Raw genomic sequence first — 26,224 nt, forward strand, 5'->3', positions numbered from 1 at the left:
TCACCAAATACTGGAAACAACCCAAAGGTCCTTTAACAGGTAAGCTGATCAACAGACAGTACGACCTTCAGGCAATGGACTGCTATTCCAGAGGAAGAATAAGCAAGCACAAGAATCTCAAACGCATGATACCGAGAAGCCAGACTGAAGAGGTGACGTACTGTATAAATCTCTTACAGTGACAAGTTTGAAAGGTAAAAAACAGACAAACAAACTATAGAGACCAGAGCAGCTCAGTGGTTACCAGGGATTGGGATGGGGGAGGAACTGAAATTGGAAGGGGTCAGCACGAGGGAATTTTTTGAGAAATGGGATTTTCTGTATTTTGATTGTGCTATTAAATAACTTCATGCATTTGTCAAAACTCAGAATTGTACACCAAAAAGAGTGACCTTTATTCTTTATGTAAATTTTTAAAATAAAAAAAGACACTGATTTTAAAATACAGGCTCTGTTATATCACATAAAGGTGAGCAGTAGAAGAACTAAAATGAAAACTTTATTAACAGAGCTTGAAGGGAAGGGGAAGAGGTAGTATAAGTTAAATCCTCTATTGCAAGGAGCCCATACATATTAATTTTAAGCTGATAGACTAAAAAAATTAGTGGTGTAAACTGTCACTTACATTTATTAATCAAAAGAAATAAAACCAGAAATGGTTCAAATGGCTGCAAGTACAGTGGAACCTGTGTGACTGAGGAGCTGGGGAGAGGACCTTTCAAATTGTATGTCTTAACTTCCTGGACCATTTGAAATCACATACGTGCATTGCTTATAGTTTATTACAAAATAAATTTCAAACTTATATTAATCCAAATATTGTGGGTGCAAAAACATCTTGATTTAATTTTTTCACCAGATCTTGTATTATGGAAAAATAAAATTCAGAGTTACACCCCTAAGGTACTTAAAGGTGAGATTTTCATTTACAGTATAAATGTAAAGCACTATTGGTATCCTAACTAATTTTACATACAACACGTTACAAACATATTATAATAATGTTAATATAAAAGTGATATAAAATATTATATAAAGTGAACAATTTTATTAGCTGTTCAGATTTGTTCTTATACTAATTATGTTTAATAGAGATCTAAATTTCTCTCATAATTATGTCATAATAAACATATCTTCAAAGAGATAATTTCCTCTCTTCATGTTGATATAGCAACAAAATAGACAGAGATATTCAGTGATAACCAATAAGCCCGAAAGCAGTCAATGTTCTTTTCATCTACGGCCAAACTGAATCAATGGGCCCATGACAGCTACTCCTGGTAGAAACTATGCTGAAACTTTTTTGCAGGAAAACATCACAGAGGCTTTGGGGTCTGAATAGAATTTGACAGGGGAGAGATTTAAAGAATAGTTATTGAAAAAAGAATTTACTCCGTTCAAGCAACTTTTTAATAGCTTTTGATCCGTTGCAAGAACCCCAAAGTGCCAGTATGTGAATGCATAATTAGGTAGGAGAAAATTCATTACAAAGTGAATTTTGGTTCAACTTGACAAGCAAAAATTCTCCCATGGCTGCTTTTGAGAAAATTATTATACCTTCCTTTCATCAAAATGTTGCCAATTCTGCATTTCTGTCAATAGCATTTAACGTATTTATTTAGGTTGTCTGTTTTCTACCTCGTTGAAGTAACAGAGAGCTTTATTTAAATCTCATCCTTCTTCACTTACATAATACACACACACACAACCTCTCCACACGTAACAGAATCATTCTTGGCATCCCCACTGTGGAAGCCATGGAAATGCACCGCTCTCGCCTCCTGCTGCAGTCAGCACGGGAAGTGAGGGCCCTCGCGGTCACTTCTCTGCATCTACTGTGACATTTGTGCTCAGGCCACGCTTCTCCCAAGTGGGTCTCAGTCCGTGTCTGAGCACAGCGGATTTATACTACCAGCCCATTCCTGCAGGACATGGGCTCTTCCACTGTGCGACTTAAACTCAAGGAGTCCTCCTTGGCCTTGTCAACACTTTCCGAGAACCACTCTGTTATCTGAGGCTCTTCCCACCTAATCTTCCCCCCTGCCTTCCCTCCTTTCACAGGTATCAGATCAGCAACTGGGTTTTCTCCTCTTTATACTCCATGTGCGTTTTTTCTGTTAAACCTCATGGACCTCTAATCCCTGCTTGGAGGATTTGAACTGACACACTCAGTTTGAAGAAATGATAAGCATGGCACCTTTCTATAAATACCTAGGCCACACTGTCTTCAAAGAGAAAGTATCAGAGCTATTTTTACGAATATTAGGAACAGATTGAGCTGGGCCCCCAAGCTTCCTTAGGAATGTCTTTTATATCAGTGATATATAATCTCCTCAGTCTCTAGCAGCAGTCTCTAATCTGGTTCTCCTTCTTTTAAATTATCCTACCTCTCCACCACATTTATTATTAATGTCCTAAAGTAGCTTTATGCTTCCTATCACTCCTTACGGGCTTTAATGATTCCTTCAAGTCCAGTGGTTCAAGTCCAAATTTCTCAGACCTCAGACCCTCTACAACCTAAATGCAGTCAACTTCTCAAGTTTTAAAGAGAAGAGGGCTTTCTTCCTCCAAGGCTAGAGACAAGAAGCAAAGGATTGGAGATAACATAAACAAAACCAAGTTTAGGAAGAAAAGCTAGGAGGTTCATTTCAGGTTATTTTATTTTTCCTGGTAAATAGGTGATGGCAGGGCAGTTGCTGAGAGGGATATAAGGGTTGAAGAGGGGAGATAAGTATTGTGATAACCAAAGTGGAAATTCCCAATGAACTAAAAATATTGTGGACTAGCACTCAAGGACACCCTTCAGCATTTGAAGGAGTAACATAAGCAAGGGCTTCCCTGATAGCTCAGTTAGTAAAGGATCTGCCTGCAATGCAGGAGACCCAGGTTTGATTCCTGGGTCAGGAAGATCTGCTAGAGAAGGGATAGGCTACCCACTCCAGTATTCTTGGGCTTCCCTTGTGGCTCAGCTAGTAAAGAATCCACCTGCAGTGTGAGAGACCTGGGTTCAATCCCTGGGTAAGGAAGATCCCCTGGAGAAGGGAAAGACTACCCACTTTCATTCTGTCCTGGAGAATTCCATGGACATAAGCAAAACTCTAGAAAATTAATACAAGTGGTTAAGAACGTGGAGCATGAGCCAGAATCTGAACACCATCGCCTAGAGCTCATAGCTGTGGGCCTTAGATTCTTTATCAGGATAATAAGGGTAACACAGTACCTCCTTTATAAGGTTATAATTAAATGTCTATGGAATTGGCAAGTGTCTTTTGTTTTCTGTCTTCACTGTCACCAGTACTTATATAGTGAATATAGAATAAAAAAAAAAACACACTTTGACCTATAGGTACGAATCTGCAGTGATGAGACTAGTATACCTCGTGGTGATTACAGTTAATACTACTCTATCATATACTTGAAAGTTGCTGAGTAGATCTGACATGTTCTCACCACAAAAAAGAAATGGTAACTATGTGAGGTGACAGAGGTGTTAGGTAGCACTGAGATGGTAGCCATTCTGGAATATATAAGTGTGCCAAATCAACACCCTGTACACCTTATTAAACTTACACAGTGCTGCATGTCAACAACATCTCGATAAAGCTAGAAGAAACTGACCAGGAATACGGTGCAGTATTGTAGATGAAGTACCAGATACAGAATCAGAAGCCTTCATTTTGCCTTCCAGATGCTAGTTCATGTCTGTGATCTTGGGCACATCGTTTTGACCCTCACAAGTACCTATCTCTCATTACCTAGTTGTTATGAGGATCAAAGGGGAAGATGTCTGTGAAAGTACTATATACATATACAAGTTCAGTTCAGTTCATTTCAGTTCAGTCGCTCAGGAAACAATGCACATTGAAGGGTTTGTTTGATTCATGTACCAAAGCCCTAAGCCCTGAAAATGCCGAGGATCAGAACGTTAAATTTCGGTATTGCAAAGACATTGTAGACAATCTCTGTCCAAAAAACATGCTGCTTCAGGAATTAAAAATGGAAGGGAAGCCTGCTCCTGTTAGGGAAGATGGTGATGGTAGGTAGAGTCAGAGTTTGAGGTATTTGAGTGGAGGTGGGAAAGAAAGGGTTTTCCAGGGAATGAGAGCTTGGGGAAAAAAAAGGACCACATAGGAATGCCATGGCATATGCGATGGATGTAATGGCTCAGAGGTGTATATTCGTACAATCAGCTTCCTCTTTCCCTTAAACCCACCTCTCCATAACCGGGCAGCTGGCTGCTGCGTCAGGAACTTACTGCTGTGAGCAGCCATAAACAGTGTGCTAACGGCGGCTCCGCCTGAGAACACGCATTGGAGAGCACAGCATGTGTTGGTCAAGGCCAGAGACAGTATTTCCTACCCTCTACACACCACAGGGCACATACAGGATAATCCAACACAGCTGAGAAGCACGTCGACAATTATTATTATTAAAAGCAAGCAATCAATTCCACAGATCCGTGGCTCTTTTAAAACGTGTTTTCTCATCTCTCTTTCCTCTCAGATGTACGGTTATTGTCCACCTGGAAAGGCCTCCCAGTGATAGCCAGAAATCTGCCACCACCACCCCTTCTGCTGTTTCTGCCATCACATTTAATTGTGTTTGCTCAACTCGAAGCCAAACTCATATGCAGTATATTCAGATGGTTAAAATAGCAGAGCGTTCCACTGTCCTCACACGTTATTTTCGACACCACAATTCTTGCGAGTTAGTTTGGAATAAATAAGGTAAAGAGAAAAGAAGCGACATAAATTTGTTCCAGCGGCAAAGAAAACAATATCAAAATGGCAATCTGGAGATTCGCCACGAAGGAAGGAATATAGAGTGTTCCTTTTGGTGAGCTCTCCTGCAAATGCAATCACCATCTCATTCGACAGTCTGGATTTATTTTAAAGTGGGTGAGAAAGAAAGCAGGAAAGTAATAGTAAGAAACTGTGAAAAGCACCTTGATTATTTCAAAAGATCAATGTACAATCACTGTACTTAGTCTTATATGGCATTAAAGGTAAAGGTGTAGAACTGATATATATGCTGATTTTCTTAACCTCTAAGGAGTCTTTATTTTCCACAACGGCAAACCTTCTAAGTTGAAAAACATATATCATCATACATATTCAGGATCTCTTTTCTGAGGTCTCAGCTACTACCTATTTCTTTAAATGCCTTGAAAATCACAAATTTACAAAGGTTTGGTTGGATATTTTTGTCAGCTAACTCCATCTTACATTTTTCAACATGACTATCATTTAACAGATACAGACCCTACCACCCCAAAATTAAAAGACTTCTGAATCTGAATCGTGGAGTAAAGAACAGACTTTGTTGCTAAAGAGGTTATGGCTTGAATTGGATCAATTAATTAAAGAAAGACCAATGTTCTGTGCTTTTAATTTGAGCTGAACTTCACATAAAAAAAAACAGGCATTTTAAACAGACAAAGCTTAATTAACCTGCTTTTCATCCAAATGAATGAATATGCACATAGATAACTTTTTACTTGAGATTTTGCAGGATACACTTCATATTCCAACATGCCTATTGATCAAACACCACCTTTAGAGAATACCTACTCTGTATTCATCTGTCAAGGGCTGACTTTTTCTCTGTATTCTTATTCCTCATTTGCTCGTTAATTAATTCAACAGATATTACTCAGAGACTGCTATGTGCCCAACGGCTATTCTAGGCCCTGAAGACACAGCTGGAGTTAAGACAGCCAAGGCCCTATTCTCATGGATTTTATTTTTCACTCCAGAGGCAGGGGTAGGGGGATGTGGGGGGGAGCAGAGTTAAGCAACAATAAACAGAAACTATGATTTCAGATGGTGATAACTCAACTGAGAAACCACAGTAACGCAGACTTGGAGGATCACTTTAGACAGGTGATAAGCCAAGACCTCTCTGAGGAGGTAACACGTGCCCAGATAGACAAGATGGCACCGGCCATGGAAGTTGCTGAGAGAATTACAAGTACCAAGACCCTAAAACAGCGAAGAGTTTGGAGAATCCAAAGGGCAGGAAAGGCAATGAACTTCGAACATCAGGAATTGGAGAGACCTGTTTTGAGATAAGGGCTGAGGGTGAGCAGAAGGCCATTCCTGGACAAGGACTCAAGCAGCCAGCCACTTCAGGATATTTTCTGATGCTGGAGTCAGCAGAGTCCGCTTGTGGAACACAGGTCAGTGTTGTCTCAGATACACGTATTATCGGCACCACCATATCTCCTCTTTCATGTACCTGAACCATCCCTCCGGGGCTCATCCCTTGAGTCTTTAGCCCCTACAAGCCTCACCTGGTCCTAGACCCTCCTCCTTGCTCACGTTTTCACTGTGTCTCACAGACCTGTGGGCATGCTGCCTGCCCTCTGACCTGACACTTGTTCTGACCCTCATGATTGGTCTATACCTGGAGTTTACATAACCTCCATGGACATAACTTCAGGTATAACCTGTCTGGACCACCTCCCACCTCCAACTCCCTACTAATCCCAAATGACCTTCACTGGTGCCTAGCCAGACACTAACACCGCTTTGTGCCAATGCTACTACTTCTCTAAGTATGTATTGTCTTTTCAACTTTCAAAACCAATGCACATCTTCCTTTAACATTCTCTCGACTGTGCAGACAGTGGCTGACTTTATTTTTGGGGGGCTCCAAAATCACTGCAGATGGTGACTGCAGCCATGAAATTAAAAGACGCTTACTCCTTGGAAGGAAAGTTATGACCAAACTAGACAGTATATTAAAAAGAAGAGACATTACTTTGCCAACAAAGGTCCATCTAGTCAAGGCTATGGTTTTTCCAGTGGTCATGTATGGATGTGAGAGTTGGACTATAAAGAAAGCTGAGCGCCGATGAATTGATGCTTTTGAACTGTGGTGTTGCAGAAGACTCTTGAGAGTCCCTTGGACTGCAAGGAGATCCAACCAGTCCATCCTAAAGGAGATCAGTCCTGGGTGTTCATTGGAAGGACTGATGTTGAAGCTGAAACTCTGGCCACCTGATGCGAAGAGCTGACTCATTTGAAAAGACCCTGATGCTGGGAGGGATTGGGGGCAGGAGGAGAAGGGGACGACAGAGGATGAGATGGCTGGATGGCATCACTGACTCGATGCACATGAGTTTGAGTGAACTCTGGGAGTTGGTGATGGACCGGGAGGCCTGGCGTGCTGTGGTCCATGGGGTCGCAGAGTCAGACAGGACTGAGCGACTGAACTGAACTGACTGAAAGATGAGAAAATCCACAGTCGAATAGTTGAGATCACTTTCCTAAGGTCAGCTCACAACAGCTCTGGCCCAAGAAGCCAGGAATCCTGTTTTCCCACCTCCACCCTGCTCTGGAGGTGAGGGAGGTCTCGTCTACTCGGGGTAATCAAATCTTGTGAGAATAAGTGCATGGACGGTCTGCTTATGATGCTGAATTTGAAGGCCAGGCACAAAGGAATTTAGGAGGTAAATAGAAAGGATTCCCTCCTCCTCGACTTTTTTCAAGCTTGTGGATTTGAGTTCCATTTCTTTGTAAGATTAAGTCCCCAGACAACATTTGCGGCACCATGTATGAACTCAACCACAGTGCAGGGATGGGTTAGTATAAATTTATTACCAATTAAAGAGAGAAAAAGAAAAAGAAGTAACTGACTGTTTAGTAACTCTGGGGGAGAAAAAAACAGCATATTCAGCTAAGTTGCTCTAGGTTTTTGTCTTTGGCTCTGCCTACCAGCAAAGATCATAGGTGTAGGTACAAAGTATCACTTTTTGGATATAGGATAGTATCTATAATCCTCATTTTTGAAGTTCAATACTCTGTGATCTCATTTTCAAATATGTAATTTCAAATAACCACGTTGTAAAAAATTCAATGCCCTATTTATTTTTTAAATTGGCACTTCAGATAAATCCAAACAAGAATCTCTCAGAGAAAATAATGGGAAAAAAATCTTCCTTACGAATTCAATATTAATCAGGTCTCATAAATAACATTCTTAAAATAAATAGGAAAGTGCTAAAAGAGATTAAAAACTCTCAGATGTCTTTCATTCTTCTAAGGCAGCTCAGTTATATTCATTGTATTCATTGTAGCTTGTGGTATGTGGTACCTTAAAATAGAATGCCTTTCATACCATTTTTATAAGATTCTAAGAAACAGAATCTAGCTGTTCCCGTTCAAAATTCATGACCCTTTTCCAAGAGAACTGTTTTGACCTGTTACTACTTCTGGCTAAACTTGTGAGATTTCTTTTTCTCCACTCATTCCTGTACATAATATCTCAGGGGAATAGAGTTTAATAGCTATCAGCCTAATGGAGGTATACCTAAATTTGTTAAACAAAAATAATATGCAATGTGGGGTAAAACACAAATTCACTGAATAGTGAATATTACCAATTCACTTTTGTATATAGTAAATATAGTAAGGTTTGAGTCTTACTTTTAGACTATATTGAGTCTAATATAGTATATTAGAGCAAATATAGTAAGTTTTGAAGGATGTGTTGCCCTTACAGCACCATTTAGTGGACTGGCAGCAGGCAATTCACAACTGCAAAACTTAGTAAAATACAATACTGCTAAATCTACATAAACTCAAAACTTCCCAGGTATCAGGGGGAAAATGACTTATCTTCCCTAGTTTGTTTCCAGATAGCCAGTTAATACTGTGGGGCTTCCCTGGTGCCTTAGTGGTCAAGAATCTACCTGCCAACGCAGGAGACGTGGATTTGATCCCTGGGTCAGGAAGATCCCCTGGAGAAGGAAATGGCAACCCACTCCAGTATTCTTGCCTGGGAAATCCCATGGACAGAGGAGCCTGGCGGGCTACAGTCCATAGGGCTCCAAAAGAGTCAGGCACAACTTAGCAACTAATTAACAGCAAACATTATGTAGCCATAGATTCAACAGAAGATCTGGTCTCTCCTCCCACCTCTCCAAGCAACTCTGAGACAAGACAGGAGCACCCGTGAGGAAGTGTGCATGAATAGCGAACACTCTGAACTATACCCTGGCCCTTAGCACCTTGCCTGCCAGGTGGAAAGCTTGCTGAGAGAAAACTCTGTTCTCGATGGGGAAGTTTCTGGATTGCTCAACTTTGTCCATGATTGGTGGGTGAGCTTCACTCAGGGGTGAAACATTAGGAATACCACAGTGACAACACACTTTAAATCTACAGTTTGTTTTTTTTTTTGGCAACAAAGCTGCCTTTTAAAAAATAAAAATAAAAAAAACCTTCATCTGGGAAATACCAGAATCTCTCTCTCAAGATATTTTCTTTTATGCACCCAGATTTCTCAAGGATGAATTGACAATTCTACTATGTCACTGTCTCTATTTGTCTTTTATGAAAAATGATGCTTTATATTATTTCAAAATGATAAAATACATTATACATCATGAAGACATATAGAAGTAAGTATAAATAAACATAATACCTGAAGAATAAAAGCAACCACACATACATACTTTATGTAAAGATGTGATAGTTGATAGAGAAAAACAAGCTTAAAACTTACACTAGTGTTTTCACTGAAAACCTTGAAGGTGTGGGGAAAAACATATTTATCTAAAACGTAAAGAAAACATGTATACCTTTGTGCAAAATAAATTACACGTGTGGACTCCTCAGCTGAACCAGCATGATCGTTTTATCGCGTTGTCCTGGGTGTACGTGTACGTGTGTGCGTGTCTGTGTGTACAGTCACATGCAACAGAGACTGTGGCAAGGCCGTGCCAGAACGACCGGCTGCAACGCAAAAAACTCAGTCTTGACAGTTTTACTTATATGTTTCCTCTGATTAGACCAGCTGATTTGGCTTGGCATTCTGTATGCATTCATTAAATGGTTGTAAACAAAGGCATAGTAGTCTAATGAATTATAATGACATTCAAGTCAATAACTTTGGGTGTTTACAATGCTGAACTATTACATTTACAACATCAGAAATATTGAAAGTTCAGACTAAAATCAACCGATTTCATCTCAGAAAAAGATGTTTCTGCCTTTTGCAATTGCTTACTCTAGAAAAACAAAATTCGGAAACTACACTTCAGATAATTTCACATATGTGTGTCTCTACACACACTCACATGCACCCTGTGTAAAAAAGACATATATCCTCATCCCCCAGACGCATCCCCCAAGTCCCCAGTCCTATTACCTGTTTTTGAGCAGTACACTGAAGGTCATCTTATCCAGTCCCAGGTAATTTGGCAGCAAGTCTGACCAATCCCAGTTCCATTTTGTGATGGCTGACTGTTGATAAATGAGAAGACGCTATTGTTAGTTATTAATCAGAGTTAATATGACCAGTAAATTAAAGCTCCAGCTGTGATAGACTAACTAAGAAGGAGGGGGGTGTAGAACAAGGACTTAGACAGATAACATCAATCATGTCCACAGAAGAAGGTTTTTATTCCAATAAGACAGCAATTAATTTATAAATCCATTTGGGGATGCAGTCATTATTTATAAAAATATAAATCAATTTCTTCAGTCGTTATATTCTTCCAACTGCTAATGGAATTTGTCCAACAAGTTTCTCCGAAAGTGTGACTCTTTGTATTGTAAAGCAAAATAACTGGCAACTTTTCCATGTGTAAATTTATAGGTTTCTTTTAGCTCCCAGAAGTTTGATTAAAAAAAAAAAAGATGGAAGTATTGATACTATGGCTCAAATTATAAGACACAGCTTAATTAGAGAGTGATATTAATGTTTTCAGTTAAGAAAATGCTTTAAAGGGGAAATTATAAGGACCTGTAAGTGTAAATAATATAATTCTCTTTTTTCTCATTTAATAGATAATTTCACAATAGAGTAAGGAGAAAAATTACTGTGAAAGATAATCTCATAATTCAGAACTGAATACAACATGCCATTTATTTAAATGAAGTGAGGATAATTTAACAGCTACAATGATTATTTATGGTTGGAGGCATCTAATGTACAACACAGGAAGGCAGCTAATAAACTCAAACTTATGCAATATATTTGGTGTTTAAGTATTATGGATGCTTATTCCTCTTAAAACTAAATAGTTTTGATAATATGAGTCCAGGCTAGTGTTTAAAATCCAACAAGAACTATGCCCTGTCACCTGCTGATTAATGGAGCACTACACTCCTGTCATAGAGCAGGAGAATTCTGCCCCGGGTTGTCAGCATTTGAAGGTCTTATTCTACTACAGTATTGATGAATGTAGATGAGGGCTGTAACAGGCATGGTAAAAATATTATCTGCATCCCGAATTAGGCCCTTGTTTTAATTCTTATTTTCGTCAGAGCTCTAGGTCAAGCAATCCTTCTCTTCTGCCCTGCTAGTTCCAATAGTCCGTCAGGAGGTTACTGGGAAAAAGACACCAGGAGAATGAACAAAGCAAAAACAACTTTAGGTTTCAAGTACTTTGGCATGAAGATGATCTTTTGCATGTAACTATGAAATATGCAGCTTAAACGATAGCATACTCTGACATTAAAAATATGTGGTGTTTATCACATGGACTTTATTTCACATATCCTGACTTTAAGATCATTAACAAATTCATTTCAAATTCGGAAATGTGTTTAGGGTTATGAAACAGCTAACTGACTTCATGCCACTGAAAATAGGAGCTCAGCGCTCTGTTTATGATCACTTTTAAAGTATCTTTTAATTTACCTGATAAATGAGATAAATTTATAAAGATTGCAAGGTATTTTGCGAGTTGTGTATATCGAGGGAGGGTGGAAGCGGCCATGGAGAGGAAGATTTTAAGGAAAGCTGGATTTCTCAAGCCTCTCATTGACACAGTCGAACAGATGTTCCCTCCTCTGCCCACAGTGAACTGACCGGGTCAAAAGTCAAATTTTACAGACTGAAAAGATGAATCAGTTTGACAAATAGAAAAGAAGGTAAAATAACTTTTCCAAAGTCAATTTGCACAGACCATGCAAACAAGAACAAGGCCTTTTGCGTGCTAATCAAAAAAGATTTTGAGTAAATATTCAAACACAAAGCATTTTTTTTTCTTACTTGTGTAAAACAAAAAAAAAGGCACACAGTTTTAATGAAATTTACTATTTAATTTCCACATACCTGATCAAGCATGCTTTTACTGAACTCTTTGTACACATGGAAAGGGTTAAAAGCAGAGGGCTGATCTTCCACACTCTTCAAGGTCGTCTTTAAAGGTTGGATGGGTAATGGCTTTTCCTCTGAACCATTCATAGAAAACAGCTGTTCTTTTAAATATACCTTCAAGGGGGAAAAAAAATTACAAGTTGCGATGGTAGGAAGCACATATTCTCTTTAAAAATAAACTGGTCAATATCCAAATCTATGCTTCCAGCACATTTGCTAGATTAGAGTATTACTTGCCTCAAGACAGATTACATTTTCAGAAGAAACAACAGAGTACATACCAATCAGGATTGTAACAAACCCATCAAAAACAGGTTCACTTAATACATAGGAAAGATCAGAAAACTGTTTAACAAATTCTCACATAATGAATGTATGCTTGATTGTACCAGAATCTTTTTAATCGGCATTGTCTTGTCATTACTTCACATGTTACCGTGTCTGGGTTACCAAAACTTAACTCAGGAGCTTGACTACGCACAGTACAAGATTGCTCATCCATTCATCAAGCATAGTTGCTACCTACTCCATGTCAGCAGAGTGCTAAGTACTCTGATAGTTCACTGCAAGCAGTCTCCCTCTATGTAGAATGAATTACAATGTAAGCTCCTCAACTCTGGTTTCATGCTGTGGACTGAAAATTATCAAGGTTCAATAGAAGCTCCAAATATGTAATCTTAATTTTATCCTCCAGCGACAGCTTGGGCCAAAAAAAGTCAGTCTATTGTATTATACTTTATTTTCCATCCACAAATAAAAAGGTGAATAACCTAATCTGAATTATAAGACTCTTCCTGGAAAATGATAAATTTAAAGGACTAAAAGTTTCCCACAAACTACCAAATACTTACTGTTAATAAACAAGTCATTTAATAAATCATATAACAGAAATGCCCTTGTGATTTTTAGTGTGTCACAATATAAAGTTTTCTTCAAGCTTAGGGGCAGGACTTAGGTTCAGAGAGTCAGAAGTGAAAACAACTTCAGAGGTCATCTTGACAACCGTTGCTGCTCCAAGTCCTGTGTGTAGGTCAGTCAAATAAACTCTACCTAGGAGCCTGTTAGAAAAGCAGAATCTCAGGCCCCACCATGTCAGAATCAGCCTGTTCACAAGCCTCCCTCATCTGTGCTCGTGACCAGCATCTTCAACTACCATTTGGACTTTTATGCTCCAACACCTTACCTTTTCCTCAAAGATAAATGCTTAAAAACTCACCTCCTCTCAAAACTTCCCTCTCAATGGCACCTCTCTGCTGGGTTAAGCCTCTGACCTTGCCTGCTTCTGGCTGCTTTTAGCAAAAATGGGAAGAGTTGCTGTCTTCTTATTTCCTTGAAACAAGTGTATTAACTTAGGTTTTTAATTTGACCATACATAATTTAGATTCAGGGGCTTCCCTGACAGCTCAGCTTCCACTCACCCAGGCCTGTACCTGTATACGCTCTGTATTTACACTGCTTTGAATACTATTTAGTAGCACCCCCGAAAGTGCTAAAGACACGATGCCACTCATCAAATGCACAAACCTCACGGTGCAATTTACCTACAGTATAACAATGCTTCACATAAAAGCAGCCCTAAGTGTTATGCTAGTCACTCAGTCACTTTGTGTTACTTGCGCTTCCTGCCTGCACTGTTTAAGCAGTCAGGCTGAGGCCTCCCTACTTTGATTCTATCCTCAACTCACATTATGCCTCTTACCTCTCAGCCCTGCATCTCACTCAGCAAAATAAACCATCAAATACTGAGCCTGCTTTCCCAGCTGATAGACCTTGCCATTACGCATGGTTATGTCAGTCATGTCCGACTCTGTGCAGCCCCTTTGAACTGCAGCCCTCCAGGCTCCTCTGTCCATGAGATTCTCCAGGCAAGAGTACTAGAGTGGGTTGTCATGCCCTCCTCTAAGGGATCTTCCCGACCCAGGGATCGAACCCTGGTCTCCTGCATTGCAGGCAGATTCTTTACCACTGAGCCATTAGGGAAGCCCCAACAGTAAGTATATTCAGTTGGAAAAAAAGAAAAACCTTAACTTGGAATTTAATTGATTAAGATGTGGCGATGCCCCCGCAGAGTCTTAGGTACGTCAGATCTCATTACATATCTGCTCAGAAGCACTTCCTCAGACTTCCACGAGGAGAAAATGGCCTTTCGATTTCCTGAATACAACAGGTGGCTGACAGCCAATGAATACCCAACTTAATTTTTGCTGATTTTGCTTACGGGTGATTTCCTAATCTTTTGTCTTCTTGGAACTTTGAAAAAGAGAAGTATCCTATTAGGGGGCATTTAAACCTGCAATCGCGGTGTTCAGAACTATCATAACTCAACCTTACTAAGGCTCTGAGGGTACTCTGACTAAAACATCTGTTCCTCTGTAACCACCACAGTTACTTTGGCCAAAATAGGTGACCAGTGAAGACCATGACATCATGCCCACGAAGACCGTGACTTCGCAATGGAGGTCTTTCAGTTCACCAGACTTCCTGCTTTCCCCAAAGGGAACCCTCAGACAAGCTGTGAGAGCTCCTCAGCAAGAGTGAACAGGTGGAGTTCCTGTGTTACCAATCCTTCCTTAGCTCCAGTTCCTCCAGAAGTAGGACCGTTTCTCACAGCTACAAAGGCCTCCTTCTCAGGTGATCATTGATCACCTTGTTAGGTCACCTGTTTGAGGTTGATTACCTCTCTGAAGGCCAGAAAACAAGATTCACTTGAAGTAATTTTCAAATAGATCATAGTAAGGAGAACATTTATGTAGCCGAGTCATAAAATGCTGTGGTAGAGTTTAATTCACTCTTTGGAAATGTATGTTTTTTTAAGGCCTACCTCAATGAGATAAAATGCTATATCTTAACATTATTCATATTACACAATTTTTATTATGCCAAAAATGCATTCAGTGTTTGCAGACATAAACACAATTCTGCTTCACGTTAGATGTCACATTTGAATCCAGATTGAGCTTGTGCTTATTGCTCAGTCGTGTCCGACTCTTTGTGACCCCATGGACTGTAGCCTGCCAGGCTCCCCTGTCCAAGGGGATTCTCCAGGCCAGAATACTGGAGTGGGTCAGCCAAACCCGCCTCCAGGGGATTTTCCCAACCCAGGGATCGAACCCAGGTCTCCCAGGTTGCAAGGCAGATTCTTTACCATCTGAGCCACCAGGGAAGCCCATGAATACTAGAGTGGGTAGCCTATCCCTTCTCCAGGGATCTTCCCAACCCAGGAATCGAACTGGCATCTCCTGCATTGCAGGTGGATTCTTTACCAGCTCAGGGAAGCCCCTGAACCCAGATTATGTATGGTCAAATTAAAAACCTAAATTAGCAAACTTGTTTCAAGTAAATAACATCAACTCTTCACATTTTTGCTAAAAACAACCAAAAGCAGGGAAGGTCAGAGGCTTAACCCAGCAGAGAGGTGAATAAGCATGACATTGGTTCTAATCAGCTTCCCTGCTTAGCTTAATCTAGTTGCTCCTGAATACGGTTTGATATTCTTCCGAAGTTTCTCATTATGTCTAAGAAATCTTCAGCTTCACCAACACAAATGTGACGTCTGCAGGGAAGAGCTAAAAATCTGTCTTCAGAAAATTCTTCATCTCACAAATACCAGATTTTAACATCAACTTGACGGTCACAAATACACAATTCCCAAACTACACCTCTCATCTCTACCATTTCGAACTGAGTTGAGTTTATGAGCCGTGTTATTGTTTAAACCATATAAATAAAACCTACAATGTTTCCGTGAAGCCTCTGCTGTACAAATGCAGAACATCCTGGGCTGAATAGATTCTATTAATAATGCAATATTGAGTTTGGTATTGACTTTAAGAAGTATTATCACCTCCTTGACTAACCCTTAGCTGCCAGCAGACGCTGCCTCAGGCCAGTACACACCTAATTGCTCGGTAAAAAGGCCGTTTCCCTACCTCATTGAGCCGCATGATGTGATAAATTTGCCTCAGGTATTCGCTGCCACCTGGTTTGTGGCAGATATCCAGGACCATCATGTTTATTTTCTGCTCAGTCAGTTCAAGAGCGATATCTCCTTCTTCTAAGGCTGTGCTTTTCTCTGTTGTCATAAATGCACTAAATACAAAGAAAGCGTATTAAGTATCAGTGTAAGGAATTGTAAAGATGGAAAATAATCAAAGAGATTGAGTGTGGAGTGTTCGATGTAAATCTCATATGCAAAGCACCCATAAAGACTTTGCTCAAATAGGTATACCTTCCCCAAACGGCGGGCAGCTCCCATAAACAGCGCCTTAGAACTAAGCACCTGAAAGCATTTTAAAAAATTGAACCATTTCTTTTAAAATATTTCTTTATTGCATTTATACTCCAATCTATAAAACATTTTCCCATTACCGCAATTGCTGAAATTGCTATAATCGTGGGATGAAAACAAAACATTTCTTTTTAAGAAATAATTTGTATTTTCTCTTTGAGGATAAGGAGTATCTTTGATTCCAGAAATAGCTTTGGTATTCTGTCTTTTGTAGCCTTCTCTTTACACCTGTCTTAGACACATTAAAGACTAATTAAAGTGTCAAAAGGGGGAGCCTATTATGCTAAATATAGGCTGGGTGCTTCCTGGAGGAATGCTTACCACTGGGTATTTTAAATTGGCCTTTTGACACTTGTTGCCTTTTAAAAATACATGCCCTCCCTCCTGTTTCTTTCAGGTAACAGATAGTTAGCAAAAGTCACTACTCTGCTTATCCTTCCAGGAAAAGGCTCTCCTGTAAGCACAGCGGGAATGTGCAAGTTATATGTGTAAAACGTTTCTTTTATAAGAATTCATAGGCTTATTTTTTATTTTAAACATTATTCACATTGTAGTAATGGATGACTTTTTTTTTAATTCTCACACTATACCAGTGCAAAATAAATCACGATACTCAACTTACATCATATATGTTTTACACTAATTTTCTTATTACAAGTGCTATTAGGATCATGTTAGGCTTTGCAGTCTAAGTATTCTTAAGAAAAGGCATGGTTTTCCACTGTTTCCCAGACTAAATGAAATTTACTGTGGTGTAATCAGCTATATACTGCAGTTCATTACTGAGATTTTGCCATGATTATAAAATTAGTTCTGCTAAGAGTCAGTGCCGCTGACCTGAAGACTGAACCAAATGATACCCAGCTGCTGGACATTAACTTTTATATTGCTTCCACATGTAGCCTCAAAACATCCTTCTTAAAAAAAAAAAAGTTTATGATCCTATAAGCCTTGCTAAAAAAAATGAAACCAAATCCTACTCTTAAAGATATCCATTAGGTAGAGTAAATCTGTAAACAAGCAAACAAACAGAAAAGACTTTTGTGCAGTAATAGAAGTTTGTAAATATCATTTTTGAAACTGCATACAGGCTGCAAGCAAAATTTGTCGGGTTTTGTAGAGGCTGACATTGAAAAAGTTGAGGCCCTCTGACAAAGGAGTGTCTCAGTGTCAGCCCCTGAACTGTATCCTTTCCTGTCCATCACTGTGCAGGTGAAGCAAATGATTGGATTCAGTCAATGCTATGATTAATGAGTTCCTCTCTGGATTTGGGACTGCCTATCAATCATGTCATTAGGGAGAATGTGCCCTGAAAGAGGCAGACCTTAGCCAAGGAATAACTGCATTAATCTTAATCTGTATATGCACCCAGCCAGCCAAGTCAGGGTCACCATGATGAAAAACAATAATCTTCAACTCGACAAATTACTTTGCAAAGACAGACATTTCTTTACTTTTTTTGGCCTGTGTGTTCTCCAGAATCTAAGTTGACTGTTTACAGCTTGAGTGTTACTACAAAGTGAAGGTTATTTTAATGAATAGTAATGCTTTCAGGCAGCATGCAAGACAAGCACTGCTTACAGCTGCCGCCTTTCCATTGCAGTTATGCTCACAATTTCCATAAAATCAAAGTTAAATCTGGGTGCAAGTGAAAGAAATCTGGCTAAATGATATCGTGGGGATCCAAGATAATCTTCATGAGGAATCAAGATTTCAGTTATCATAACAGAAGAACTATTTTAGTTTAAGTGCTTACATCCTCATGTGAAAAAGTAGTGAAGGTGTTTAGTCACTCAGTCCTGCCCAGCTCTGCAACACCGTGGACGGCAGCCCAGCAGGCTCCTCTGTCCGTGGAGTTCTCCAGGCAAGTGTACTGGAGTGGGTAGCCATTCCCTTCTTCAGAGGATCTTCTCGACCCCGGGATCAAACCCAGGTCTCCCACATTGTGGGTGGATTCTTTACCATCTGAGCCACCAGGGAAGCCCTACAAATACTGGGGTAGGTTACCATTCTCTTCTCCAGAGGATCTTCCCAATTCGTGGATTGAACCCAGATCTCCCACATTTCAGGCAGATTTTTTACCATCTGAGCCACCATTTTCAAAAAATATAACCCTCCACCTGTATACAGACATCATGGTTTAAAATACATCTTCCTCATGGTATAGATCTATGAACTAAATGATTGTCTATCTGTGAGAAATGAGTAGAGATGGAAGTTCATGTGTATATCAGAAAATCAACTTAAAGGCAAAGTCAGGATGAAGCGTTTCTATAGCACCCAAACTCATAAGTGATTACCTAAAGTCTGTTAATAGGTCAAATTTAATTCTTTTTCAAATAAATGAAATAACTTTTAAATCTGGATTTTTTTACATTGAAATTATTTGAGAAATCGAGAAAGATATAGCACCATGCTAATTACAAGCTACATAAAGTGTATTCAGAATTTTTGAGGGCTGTAAAACATTTTTTAAAAGTTAATAAAAATTATTTTTGATGCAAGTTGCAACATAAAACTAATCAGCCAAATATTGGCTAGACAATTCCCTACTGTAGAAAATATCAGATGTGTTGGTGCTATTTATAAAACACTTAGACTAAAATCAACTTTTAAGGAAAAAATTTCACCTCTGGATTTCTGTATGTAGCTCAAGGTATATTAGAGACATTACTTTCCACTTATCTTATTGATAGTCTCCTAATTCAGCAGTATCATACATTTAACTTTATAATCAAATCCACTGTTTTTACTCTGCTTCTCTTCTCTCCCTTCTACACCCACTGCCATGGATAATGACACGTGGCCTTAATCTTTTAGTCTTTGCATTAAAGCCTATAAATTGGTATCCAATGCAAATGTAAAGATTAAGGTCACTGTCAACGTTACTAAGCATTTTCCTGACTGCTATTCTTAATCTTACACACAGGATGCCCCACAAGTAAATTTTTAAAAGTCAGTATGACAAGGCCAGGAAAATGATTACTTACATTTCTTACATTATTTACACTACTTACATGATTACTTACAGTAATTTCGATTAATATGAAGTCTCACAGATTAACATAAACTAGTAAAGAGCATTTGTCATCACACTACTAAACAGTGCAGCTTATTTTAATAGTTCATAAATAACAAATGCTTACTAGGTCTAAGCTTGATGTTAAGAGCTTTATGACTGTTATTTAACCTTTCAAAACAAGTCTACCAGCTTTGTACGTGAGCGCTCAGTCGCTCAGTTGCGTCCGACTTTTTGCAATCCCATGGACTGTAGCCCTCCAGGTTCCTCTGTCCATAGGATTCTCCTGGCAGGAATACAGGAATGGGTTGCCATTTCCTGCTGCAGGGGATCTTCCCAACCCAGGGATCCAACCTGCACAACCCCATAACTCACAAAAGATGGCCCATTTACAAAGGATTTGTATTTGTCCATATAATTCCAAAACCTGAACTCTATCACTGCCATGTACTAAAACTAACAACTTTTAGTTGTTTCAGGCAGAAAGTTACAATAGTACTTTCTAGCAATATGAATATATTTCAAAAGAATGGAGGACAGTATCTGTGAATGGTGTAAAAAAAAAAAAAGTGTGTGGGGGAGTCTGGCTTAGTGATCTGTAGACCATATGAACCATAACTCCTTTATCAATATCATGCAGTTCTATACTGAAGACTAATTGTAAGACAGGAGGACTCTATGTACACATTTAAATTCATCAGGGACCCTTAAAAATCTTTGCAATACCACAAATCACTTAGCTCTCAGTGCCAAACCGAGGAGAAGGCTGACATTTTCATACAGAAACAGCTGGGTGTGTTTATAGCTTGAGTGTGATATGCCCCAGTTGCCCTCTGGGATTCTTACATTACCAGATGAAAAATGTGTACCTTTTTGACAATCAGGTACACAGAAAGCAATAAAGAGCCTTTTATACCCATTAATTCCTTCTTAATTTAATCTCCCTGGCCAATCCATTTACAAAAAGCTCCAGGCTATCCACGAGATACCTGTTTGCACATTGAAAAGGAGTGAAACCAAATTCTCCTGGGTTTAACCACCACCCTTTTAATCAGAAACCTTGAGATGGGGACTACACAGGTATAGTGTTCCAGTGTATCAATGGGGTTCAAATTTTAATAAGACAAGGAACATTTAACAATCCAGCGTTTGATGGAATATTTATCTTTGCTTGTATTCATCAAAGTTCCCATGAAGTTAGCAAGATGACCATGGCTGCCTATCTGACAATATTTTGAGGTGGTGGTTGTTTATAGGTGATTTTGTTTTTTGGGAATGTGTCTGATGCAATTCGGGGAAAGAAAAACATAACTTTACCATTCGGTGCTCAGTTTCCTTGCTCTCAACAACTGGCATTCAACCCATTTGGGTTTCTGCTGCTCGATGCTCCGTAGAACCTTTTGGGTCATTTGATTAGGGCTACTCGTCTGCTCTCCCATGATGCTTTCCAAACACAAACAGACTAAACCGAGTTTCTCTTTACTCCATCTGTCAAGGGAGGCACCTGTTAAAAGTTCCACAGTGTTTCCATCCTCAAATATCCGACATATAATTACAATCAAGTTCCAGACAAGCAGGCCAGCTTTCTTCAATTCAACGAAGTTTTCTGACATTTTTCTCTCAGACAGAAAAAAGAAGTATTTAATTGGGGGAGGCAAGCATGCAATCACTGTAGGTAACTTGCTGATTACAATAGATACTGCCTGAGCAGCAAGCCTTGTGAAGCCTGGGGGAGAAAAGAAAGAAAAGGTATGATTAGTATTAGCATTTGCGTTCCATCACTGTGTTGAGTGTTGTGTGGGGATGTCTAATTTTTGTGGAGAAAATTGTTGAGAAGAGCAAGTGCTTGACATATTCCGACGGAACTCTACTGGGGTCCTCTGCAGTCCTGCCAAAAATTCCCCAAGTCCCCCAACTTAATTTTTCCTCTCAGAAATGATTAGAAAATTCAGAATTATTACTTATATTTTTATCTATTAAGATTATAGGTTTAAAGGGCCCAAGGTCCTCCTAATCAATAAATGCAAAGATACCCGTGCTGCAACCTTTTTGTGGCCTTTGGCACTTCCTTAAGCCTTTCTATTCTTCTCCTGGCATCCATGACAGAATCATTCCAGCTCTTGCCGGGACTGGCTCTTTTTTTAATTTTCAGCTCAAATGTCATTTCCTCTGACAGCCTCCCCCTACAATCCATGTAAGACAGTCCCTCCACGCTGATCCTATTCCAGCCCCCAGTCCCTCCCTATCATTAGACCCCATGTCTCCAAAGCATTGCCAAATTGTTCTCTATCTTCCTAGTTGAGAACCATTCTTCTAGATGATTCTAGAACCTTCAGCCTTGGCCTTTCAACCACTCCAGCTCCCAGATGGGCATTCCACTTCTCTGTCCTCCTCATCATTGAGTGTGTTGTGTCTGACTCTTTGCAACCCCATGGACTGTAGCCTACCAGGCTCCTCTGCCCAGGAAAGAATACTGGAGTGGGTTGCCATTTCCTTCTCCAGGAGATCTTCCTGACCCAGGGATTGAACCCGGGTCTCCCTCATTGCAGGCAGACACTTTACTGTCTGAGCCACCAGGAAAGTTATTCATCATTTTCTTCTTTCCTTTTGAATTGTTTAAATATTCCTCCTAATCCTTCATATAAGATTAGGGGCTACACTGATCAATCTTACTACTCCATCATCTTTGACATGCAGTTTTGCCTCACTGTGACCAAGGCTACTACCTATTCAACCCTGCCCTCACAAGTGGTATCTGGACTGTTGTAGGATTCTCCTAACCCATCTCTCTGCTCCAGACTATGCCCAGCTGTAAAGCCAGATGTGTATACTAGTACCTAACTTTGTTAACTTCATTACCTAATTTCTCTGCTACAATTCTTTTAGCTGTTTTCCACTGTTATGAGATCAGTCTCTGGAGCATTGCTGTCAAAACACTCTCTAGTCTAGCTGCAGGCAGTTTCGGTGAACCTCATCTTCGTTTCATCCTCTTTGCTCTTAGGCTTCTTGGAATATCTCATTATTCTCACATGGAATGCCCTCGTTCTTCACAGGTCACTCATAACCTTCAACTTTTGGTTCAAAGTTTTTTCCTCCTATGAATTTATTTGGACATATTACCCATATGACTGTGCTGTAATTAGGTTCATAAAATGCCATGTTGTATTATCTTTTGTATTATCATCTATCATTGTTTGTTATATTCTTATTTATACATTCATGAGTTGTCTTTACAACTAGACTAAAAGCTCCCCAAGAGCATGGAATAAAATCTCACTCCTTGAGTACCTTGTAAAGCCAGATACAAGCATTTTAATACACTATGTACATAGTTGAATTTGAACATTGGAACAGAGTGAAAGTCTAAAAGAAGGTAGCTATAAGTTCTTCAGAAAAATATTTTTCACTGTTTTTACTGAACAAAAATAATAAAACACTGTGAAAGATTTCTTAAGATATTCGTGACATTTTAAGAAGTTACTCTGTGGATTTTGGAGACCATTAAAACAAACAACCCAATCAAAAAATGGGCAGAAGACCTAAACAGACACTCCCCAAAGAAGACATGTTAGTTAGTGTTAGTCGGTCAGTCATGTCCAACTCTGTGCAACCCCATGGACTGTAGCCCTCCAGGCTCCTTGGTCCATGGGATTCTCCAGGCAAGAATACTGGAGTGGGTTGCTACTTCCTTCTCCAGAGGATCTTCCCAGCCCAGGGATCGAACCCAGGTCTCTTGCATTGCAAGCAGATTCTTTACTGTCTGAGCCATCAGAGAAGCTCTCAAAGAAGACATACAGATGCTCAACAGGCACACGAAAAGATGTTCAACGTCACAAATTATTATATGAATGCAATCAAAACTACAATGAGATATCACCTCACACTAGTCAAAATGGCTATCATCAAAAAATTCACAAAGAATAAATGTTGGAGACCGAGTGGAGACAAGGGAACCTCCTACACTACTAGTGGGAATGTAAACTGACACGGAGACTATGGAGAACAGTGTGGAGGTTTCTTTACAAACTAAAAATTGAGCTACCGTGTGGCCCTGCAATCCCCCTCCTAGGCATATATCCAAAGGAAAATAACATCCAAAAGGATACCCGCACCCCAGTGTTCATGGCAGCACTGTTTACAATAGCCAAGACAAGGAAGCTACCTAAATGTTCACCAACAGAGTAATGGAAAAAGAAGAAATGAGATAGAGACACACACACACACACACACACACACACATATAATGGGGTATTAGTCATTTAAAATAATGAAATAATGCTATTTGCAGCAACATAGATGGAACTAGAGATTGTCATAGTGAAGTAAGTCAGACAGAGAAGGAGAAATAGCATATGAGGTTCCATACATGCAGAATCTAAGAAGAAATGAAACAAATGACCTTATTTACAAAATAGAAACAAATTCTATTCAAAATAGAAATAGCACTCTCCTCTTAAAAAGTACAAAGCTCTTGGAAAACATAGGTCTGGTCTAGTGATTCCTCAGAAATCCATGACAACTTAAGAATGATTTTCAGAATTAACTGGAACAGTGTTTTTATGTTTGTAAAAATTGTATTCAGTCCAAGATATATTTGAATGATCTCAGGAGACTTTTGTATTAAATACATGAATAAATAAAAAAGTATCTAGTTCAGTACTTTGTAAAAAATAGTTCAATAAATGTCTTCTTTTTATTCAAATAAATATGTTTAGATGAAGCTTGAAATATAGATAAAGCAAATTAAGAAACCACTCTTGTCAATGTTCTTAAATATCTTAAACATTTTATTGTTCTTAATGTGTTTGCATCTCATATGCCCCAATCTGCAAGATTATATCTTATATTCTGTTTAACCTAAAGAGGGCTTATCTGCATATCCTGAGTAAACATTTGACAAAATAAGTAGATATCAGGTAAAGATTAATAATTCTCTTCACACCTGTATCCCTACTAATATTTACAAAATCTGAGAACTGCATGTACTCAAATCTCCAACTACTTTATCAAAACTTAGGCAAATTCTAGTCAGAACCTTTAGACTGATGACAAATCCATTCTACTGACCACGGGTCAGGGCTTCCCTCGTAGTTCAGACAGTAAATAACCTGCCTGCAAGGCAGGAGACCTGGGTATGATCTCTGGGTTGGGAAGATCCCCTAAAGGAGGGTATGGCAACCCACTCCAGTATTCTTGCCTGGAAAATCCCATGGACAGAGGAGCCTGGTGGACTGCAGTCCATGGGGTCACAGAGTCAGACACGACTGAGCCACTAAGCACAGCACAGCACCACACAAGCACAATCGCAGGGCCTGAGTCTATGACGATGCTGACAACACACCAGGATGGATCTTTTAAGAATGCCACACATTCATTAGTCTGTCTTTATTTAAATAAGTTGACTTCTAAGTCCTTTATATGTAATATATTGCAAGAGCCATCCCAATTTGATAAAGTGTGAAAAAATGTATGTCCTAGAATGAATGCAATGTTCAGTTCAGTCATTCACTTGCATCCGACTCCCTGTGACCTCATAGACTGTAGCACGCCAGGCTTCCCTGTCCATCACCAACTCCCAAGCTTGCTCAAACTCATGTCCATCAAGTCAGTGATGCCATCCAACCATCTCATCCTCTGTCAGCCCCTTCTGCTCCCATCTTCAATCTTTCCCAGAATCAGGGTCTTTTCTAGTGAGTCCATTCATCACATCAGGTGGCCAAAGTATTGGAATTTCAGCTTCGGCATCAGTCCTTCCAAAGAATATTCAGGGCTGATTTCCTTTAGGATTGACTGGTTGGATCTCCTGGCTTTCCAAGGGACTCTCAAGAGTCTTCTCCAACACCACAGTTCAAAAGCATCAATTCTTTGGTGCTCAGCTTTTTTTATAGTCCAACTCTCACATCCATACATGACTACTGGAAAAACCATAGCTTTGAATATGACATTGAATGCAATGTGAGAAGTACATTTATATACTTATCATGTCTTCCTTCTTATGCATAGACTACTGATTGTAATAATATATTTTGGAGATTATAAAACATGCAAAAAAATGAAATTTACAATGAAAAAGGTAAAGACAAATAATGTCTTAAAATTAACTTTTAAAATATTGTTTACTTATGACCAACCTAGATAGCATATTCAAAAGCAGAGACATTTACTTTGCCAACAAAGGTCCGTCTAGTCAAGGCTATGGTTCTTCCTGTGGTCATGTATGGATGTGAGAGTTGGACTATAAAGAAAGCTGAGTGCAGAAGAATTGATGCTTTTGAACTGTGGTGTTGGAGAAGACTCTTGAGAGTCCCTTAGACTGCAAGGAGATCCAACCAGTCCATTCTGAAGGAGATCAGCCCTGGGATTTCTTTGGAGGGAATGATGCTGAAGCTGCAACTCCAGTACTTTGGCTACCTCATGCGAAGAGTTGACTCATTGGAAAAGACTCTGATGCTGGGAGGGATTGGGGGCAGGAGGAGAAGGGGATGACAGAGGATGAGATGGCTGGATGGCATCACTGACTTGATGGACGTGGGTCTGGGTGAACTCCGGGAGTTGGTGATGGACAGGGAGGCCTGGTGTGCTGCGATTCAAGGGGTCCTAAAGAGTCGGACATGACTGAGCGACTGAACTGAACTGAACTGAATGGTATCAAATATCGATAATACATTACTGAGTGAGGATAATGTGATTTTATATGCTTTATTCTTTTAAAAATCTGGGCTTTAATAGTTTGTAACACATTGATTCAAATGTCAGGTTATTTAGTTTGTTTCAACACTTGGTTTTAATGACTGTCATAGGTGACA

General features: G+C 39.5%; 1 protein-coding gene across 1 annotated transcript in view; it reads right to left on the bottom strand.

Moving 5' to 3' along the window:
* The window catches only part of KIAA0825 (KIAA0825 ortholog), a 429,397-nt gene that overhangs the window by 189,800 nt on the left and 213,373 nt on the right, over nucleotides 1-26,224 (bottom strand). The window contains 4 exon segments of the mRNA XM_070373134.1: nucleotides 10,153-10,247; nucleotides 12,067-12,225; nucleotides 16,041-16,200; nucleotides 20,736-21,144. Of these exon segments, the coding sequence (XP_070229235.1) occupies nucleotides 10,153-10,247; nucleotides 12,067-12,225; nucleotides 16,041-16,200; nucleotides 20,736-21,144 (823 nt within the window).

Source organism: Bos mutus, chromosome 7 (genome assembly GCF_027580195.1).
Source record: "Bos mutus isolate GX-2022 chromosome 7, NWIPB_WYAK_1.1, whole genome shotgun sequence".
NCBI classification, from domain to species: domain Eukaryota; kingdom Metazoa; phylum Chordata; class Mammalia; order Artiodactyla; family Bovidae; genus Bos; species Bos mutus.